The following is a 5,717-nucleotide window of genomic DNA, read 5'->3' as shown; positions in this document are numbered from 1 at the left end:
CTTGCACGTGTCTGTACTTCTTGGGTCTGTGGCACCGCCTTCCTAGTCCTGTAGGGCTTAGTCACCTGGGGTGGGTGGGTGATGGGGACAGCCAAGTTGGAATGGCAACCGCGATACGGCTACCTTGATAAAACCCGACCACACTGGGGCCGCGGTCTTGGATAGCTACTTCAGTGAGGCTACCATGTTGCCATGGAAACTACAACCCAAGATGAACCCAAGACTTTGTGGACAGCAGCCCTCTTTAGACTAGCTCCTACGAGCTGGGAGGAGGCAGGTCAGCTGCAGGCAAAGATGAACCAAAGGCCAGCCTAGGAAGCTTACTCTAGGGAGGTAGCCAGGAGTCAACACTGGGTCTCGGTGGTGGCGGGAGCAGCCAGACATGATGAATCGGGGACCAACCTGAGGCAGCCTTACTGGAAGAGCTGCTCCTGCGAGGCAGCCCCACTGCACTGGTGACGATGGTGAAATTTGATTATGACTGGGTTGTTGGTTCTTAAGTGGCCGATCTTTATTAACATTAACTCATCTGTCCGGCCCTGAGGTAGGCTATGCTTTGATCTCTGATCTTTTAGTGACCTCAAAGAATGTTGGAGGAATCAGAGTCCCCAGAGTTCAGAGGACTGTGGGTCAAGTCTGGCTTCCATGTCTCGAAGCTGGGGACAAGAGATTGTCTCAGAGGCCTTGACTGCGAATGTATCTGCAGTTTGGTGGTGGGTGGGTGGATGGATGGGGACTATGGACTTCCTGAGAAGGCAGGGGAGCCAAGTGTCCCAAGAGGAAGAGGTCCCATAGGTTCTACGGTCCCCACCTTCAAGGACTGGTGCCTCTCCCCTCCCCAGGCCTTCCAGGGAACTGGGCATCTGGCCTGGCTGACCCCACTCCTTCAGGGCCTGGCATTCCCTCCCCAGATCCCACTGTGGTAGGATGCCCAATTAGGAAACGACAGCCACTTTCGCTAGCGCACCAAGGCCCTGCAGACCCGGCCCTGCTTTGAGATCGTCGGGTCCTCTGAGCACAGACTTCACCCCTTTCAGGACGGAGGAGTCCGGGCCCCTGGTCACCTCCACTCTGACTCAGGCATTCAGGCTCTAGCCCCTTCTTCAGAACCAGGAGTCCAGGCTCCACCTTTTCATCCCCAGCTCCGCCTCCCTCAGGCCCAGGAGCCCCGCCCCTGCCCCACCTCCTGCCTCCTTGCAGCCCCGCCCCTCCTCTCCCCACCTCCTCCCGCTCCATCAGATCCCCATCCTCGTCCTCTTGATCCTCCTCGTCCTCCTCGTCCTCCAGCCACGAGTACTCCTGCGTGAAGGGCACGGCTCCCTGGGCCGAATGGAAGCGCAGGCGGTAGAGGAGACGCACCCACTGGCCGAACTCGCGGTCGCGGGTCTCCGGCGGGGCCCGCAGCTGCAGGTAGAAGGCGCGGCCGGTGCGGAACTTGACTTTGAGCTGCCAGCGGCTTTCGTCGTGGACGAAGAGCTGGACGAACTGCAAGGGGAACAGCCTGGGCGGGCGGAAGGGGCGGCCTCAGAATCTGACAACCCCCCACCTCAGCGCCCCTCTCTCTGAGCGGAAGGAGTCCTTTCTCACTTTCTGTGCCTCTTTAATTTTATCCATCCACGACTTTCTTCCGACCACAAAGCACATTTGTGCCTCCCTCTAGTCCTCTCTCCTAACGCGAGACTCGGATAGCTGCCTACTTGAAATTTCCATTTGGATGCTGTCTCGATAGCGGACACAGAAAATGTCCAACAACCAAATTCCTGACCTTCCCCTTACCCCAAACTAGCTCCTCTTGGTCCTTCCCATCTTAATTATACCCTCCCACTTGGTCAGAAATCTTGGGAGTCGCTCCTGACCCGACTTTCTCACATCCTCATCCAATTCTCCTACCAAATCCTGATGACGCCACCGTTAAAATGTACTCACAATCCGACCATTTCTAAGTCCCTCCATGGCCATCCCCCTCCCCGCCCCGGGTCCAGTCACCCTAATTTTCCGCCTGGGCTCGCTGCCTCAATCTTCACCCCAAGTCTGTTCTCACGCGGCCGCCAGAGGGCGCCAATCAACCCCTGAGTTAGCTCGAGCCCCTCCCGTGGCTTAGGGTTAAAGCAGTCTTCACCTTGACCACAAGGCCCAGCAGGATATGCCCCCTTTGCTCCCTCTATGCCCCTACCTCCAGCCCACTCTCCTCGCTTACTCGGATCTAGCCATACTGGTCTCCTCACTGTTCCATAAACGGTCCAGGCTTGGCCCTACCTCAGGACCACAGGCTGCTCCCTCTGCCTGAAATCATCTTCCTCCAGCCAGCCCCCTGGCTTGGCCCCTTCAACTCTCTCCTGTCTTTCTCAAGAGGCACCTTTCTCAGGGAGAAGATCTGTTTGCAACCTCCGGCCTATTTAAAACCACATCTACCCTTGCAGACCTCCTATGACCCCTGCCCCTCCACGTCTCCACAGACCTTACCTACCGGGCAAACTGTCATCTGTTCTGTCTGCCTTCCCAGTAGGTGAACTTGAGGGCAGAGATTTTGGTCCAGTTTTGTTCACTGCTGTTTCCCTAGTACCCAGAGCTGACACATGGTAGGTGCTCAATGAATACTTGTTGAGAATTTGAATAAATTAGTTGCTCAGGCTCCCAGCCTAGTTCAAGGTGCAACAAGGCAGTGGAGGAAAAAATCCAGGAAGGACAGGCAACTTGGCCCAGATCACACAGCAGGGATTTTAATGCAAGTGTTACCCATGCTCTTAATGACACTGGGTAACTACATACTGTTCCCAGACCCCCACCGCCCTCATGTCCAGCAATACTACCTCTAGGAATTGCTCTTACAGACATCCTGACACCTGTGCACAAGGATGCCCCCTGCCTGCCACACTGGCTATAATCCCAAGGCACAGGACACATCAGCATCCCTGGGTAGCTGACTCCATCTATTATCATGTTTCCCAAATGGAATAATGTCTGACAATTATAGAGCGCACACTCTGTGCCAGGTGCTCTTCCAGGCACTTTACAACGTTTACCGTTTATCTCCTGACTGCCCCGGCAAGTGGGCTCCCCTCTTATCCCCATGTTTCAGGTGAGGAAACTGAGGCACAGACAGGTAGGCAACTTGGCCAAAGACAGTGAAGAAGAGGTGAAACCAGGATTTGAAGCCAGGCTGGCTCTCTGAAGGCAGCCATATTCGTTCAAGGACATTCCTGACTACATTGCGTCACAGCACGAGGCCGGAGGCTAGAGTAATGTCCAAGGGGGCAGAGTTTGTTCATTTGTGTGTGTCCAAAAGAGGAGCTGATGGCTGTGCTCATGTTGGTACGGAATGACTGCTGATGTTGCTGATGAGGGGTGAGCAGAGGGGAAAGGTATACAGCATGTGGCTGCTGCTCTTTGAAAGAAAGGGCAAAGGCACTTGACACGTCAGTCTGCAGAGTCGCTCAGATTCGCCCAGAAATCGCTCAGGGCTGGCAGCTGGTTAGAAGTGAGGGGGCAAGGGGCTGAGCTGGCAGAGCAAGCTCAATGATTTTTCACTTTGATGGTAGGGGAGGGGAGGGCACTGAAGCAGATCAGGAGGGTCAAAGCCCTCTTCATAGCAGCATCCTTAGCATCCTCCCAGCTGCAGGCCGTGACTCAAGTGCTGGGATACAATTAGCATAGAAAAGAGAAGGAATCTGGTAGAAAATGTCCTGGTCCACCATAGGGCATCAAAATAGTGCTTTGTGAAATGTTTTAAACTTACACAGTTGGTCTAAATAAAGGCTGTAAGTAGCCTCAAGTTAGTTCAGGTCAGAATCACATTCTACCAAGCGAGCTGCAAAAATAAAACAAAACAAAACTTTTTGGATTTCAGAACTGCAGACAAAGGGTTGTGGGGGTATGTGTGTGTCACTGTGAACCCATCTGTCCTTCCTTCTTTTTTCTTTTTTGGAGGCACTGGGGATTGAACCTAGGGCTTCAAACATGCTAAGCATGTGCCCTGCCACTGAGCTATCCCTACCCCACTCCTTTTTTTTATCATTAATTGTGATATGTAGTCAAAAAAGTGAAAGCTACCAGCAGAATGCTTCTGTAAGTATACTATACATTTGTAAATGTTTAGGTATTTGCAGCTGGAGTTGGAGGCAGGATCTTAAGGGAGGAGAAAGGTATCTTTTGTGCTCCGTGTGCTTTGTAACTTGGAGAGTACTTGCATTACCTTTTCAATGGAAAAAAATAAAGACCTGAAGACGCAGTGGGTAGTACGCCACAGGTGCTCAGGAATGGGGAGGTCAGTGATCATGAGGAGCCCGAGGTACCGATCCCAGACCACCTCTGACCCACTGTGGGACCCTGGGCAAGTGGCTCCCCTCTCTGGGCCTCAGTTTTCCTTTTTGGAGCATGGGGCTAAGGAGCCCCATCATATGAGAGTGTGAGGTCAGAGATGAGATTATGTGCATGGTCCAGGGGCAACAGTAGGCACTGCACAAATGGTCATTCTCCTGCCCCCTGCCAAGGAGTGGTTGAGGACAGTCCCCCTCATGTCTACCTAGCTCTGATTTCTGGCCCCTGTGGATGGCCCTGTCCTTGTTCTCCTGGGTGGACAGTAGCCCAGAGAGGGCTGGCAGTAGCCAGGAGGACCCCCTCCTGGCTGTGGGGGTCATCTGGGTGAGAGGAAGGGCTGCAGAGGGCCTAGGATGCCCAGAGCTGTGGAAGAAGGTCTAGCCTGGGTTGGGGGCAGTCACCCAAAGAGCTGCAGGCGTCCGTTCTCCTTGGCAGGGCCCGCCAGAAGCAACAGGTCTGGGAGTTCCAGGGCTGGACTGGAGGCTGCCACCCCCATGGTGACTTTGTTGACAACTTCTCCTAACCGGGTCACCTGGGGCCGGGGGTCAGAGGTTAGAAGCAGAATAGATGGGGGACAGGGTTAGGGAAGGATCAGAGGTCAGGAATTTTGGTAGGGTTAAGGAGTCATGAGCCAAGTAAGTTAACCACCAAATCGGGGAGCAGATACCCTGGGGTCAAAGGTCAAGACTCAGATGGGTATGAAGTCAGGGAAATTGGACCGAGGGACTCAGCGACCAGGGTTCGTAGGGAAACTAAAGGTCTGGAGATATTGAGTGGGTGGGGTCGGCCAGGAATCTCAGGAGCTGGGGGTTATAAGGGAGTGATCAGAAGTGGGGAGAGCAGAGGTTCCCAGAGTCAGGAGGTCAGGGGCTTCACACCTGCATGAAGTTGCTCTCAAAGATGGGGAAGTCTCGCAGCTGGTCGAACTCGCCGCTCAGGAGATGGAGTTGAAGCCGTCCAGGCCGGCCCTTGGGACAGGCTGGAACCAGAGCGCGTTCTACAGGGGTGGCGAAGTTCGCAGGTCTATTCCAAGGAGGATGGGTCGGGGCCCCATGATGATAGGGACCGGGGCAGCCCCGCGCTGAGGATACGGGGTCCCGGGCTATCGGTCTCCGTATCGCAGGCCCCATTCCTCATTCTCTCACCTGGTCCAACCCCTCCAGACCCGGCTCCGCCTCTCACCTGCCATCCCATCTGGTCCCGCCTCACCTGCTCCACCAGGGGCCGTCTTAGGCTCTTGCTCCCGTTTCATCGCAACGCCCCGCCCCTTGGAGAGAGCGGAGGGAGGTGTCCAGGGAGAAAGCGGGAGGGTGGGTGGGTGGGGCCGCAGGCTCTATGACGTCACAACGCAGAGCACCGGGTTTGATCACGTCACGGAGAAGACGCCCGTAATTATGGCG

The 5,717-nt window shown here is 54.9% G+C and overlaps 1 protein-coding gene across 1 annotated transcript; it reads right to left on the bottom strand.

Annotated features, from left to right (window-relative positions):
- Positions 1–540: 540 nt before the first annotated feature.
- On the bottom strand, positions 541–5,678 carry GARIN5A (golgi associated RAB2 interactor 5A). The gene is made up of 5 exons (XM_010947023.3): positions 5,500–5,678; positions 5,196–5,314; positions 4,719–4,849; positions 1,222–1,501; positions 541–656 (listed from the first exon to the last, which is right to left on the bottom strand). The coding sequence occupies exons 1-5, from the start codon at positions 5,567–5,569 to the stop codon at positions 600–602; spliced, it is 657 nt and encodes a 218-aa protein (XP_010945325.1). The 5' UTR covers positions 5,570–5,678; the 3' UTR covers positions 541–599.
- Between the last annotated feature and the right edge of the window lie 39 nt (positions 5,679–5,717).

This window comes from Camelus bactrianus, chromosome 9, assembly GCF_048773025.1.
Source record: "Camelus bactrianus isolate YW-2024 breed Bactrian camel chromosome 9, ASM4877302v1, whole genome shotgun sequence".
Taxonomy (NCBI): Eukaryota; Metazoa; Chordata; class Mammalia; order Artiodactyla; family Camelidae; genus Camelus; species Camelus bactrianus.
This window is presented reverse-complemented; position numbering and strand designations above follow the sequence as displayed.

What these genes read in the sequence shown, in the direction of transcription:
- GARIN5A (XM_010947023.3), bottom strand. Translation starts at nt 5,569, where the DNA reads ATGAAACGGGAGCAAGAGCCTAAGACGGCCCCTGGTGGAGCAGGTGAG. An exon ending in GGGACCAGATGGGATGGCAG is followed by an intron (nt 5,315 to 5,499) that starts GTGAGAGGCGGA and finishes CCACCCCTGTAG; the next exon opens with AACGCGCTCTGGTTCCAGCC. An exon ending in ATCTGATGGAGCGGGAGGAG is followed by an intron (nt 657 to 1,221) that starts GTGGGGAGAGGA and finishes TCTTGTCCCCAG; the next exon opens with CTTCGAGACATGGAAGCCAG.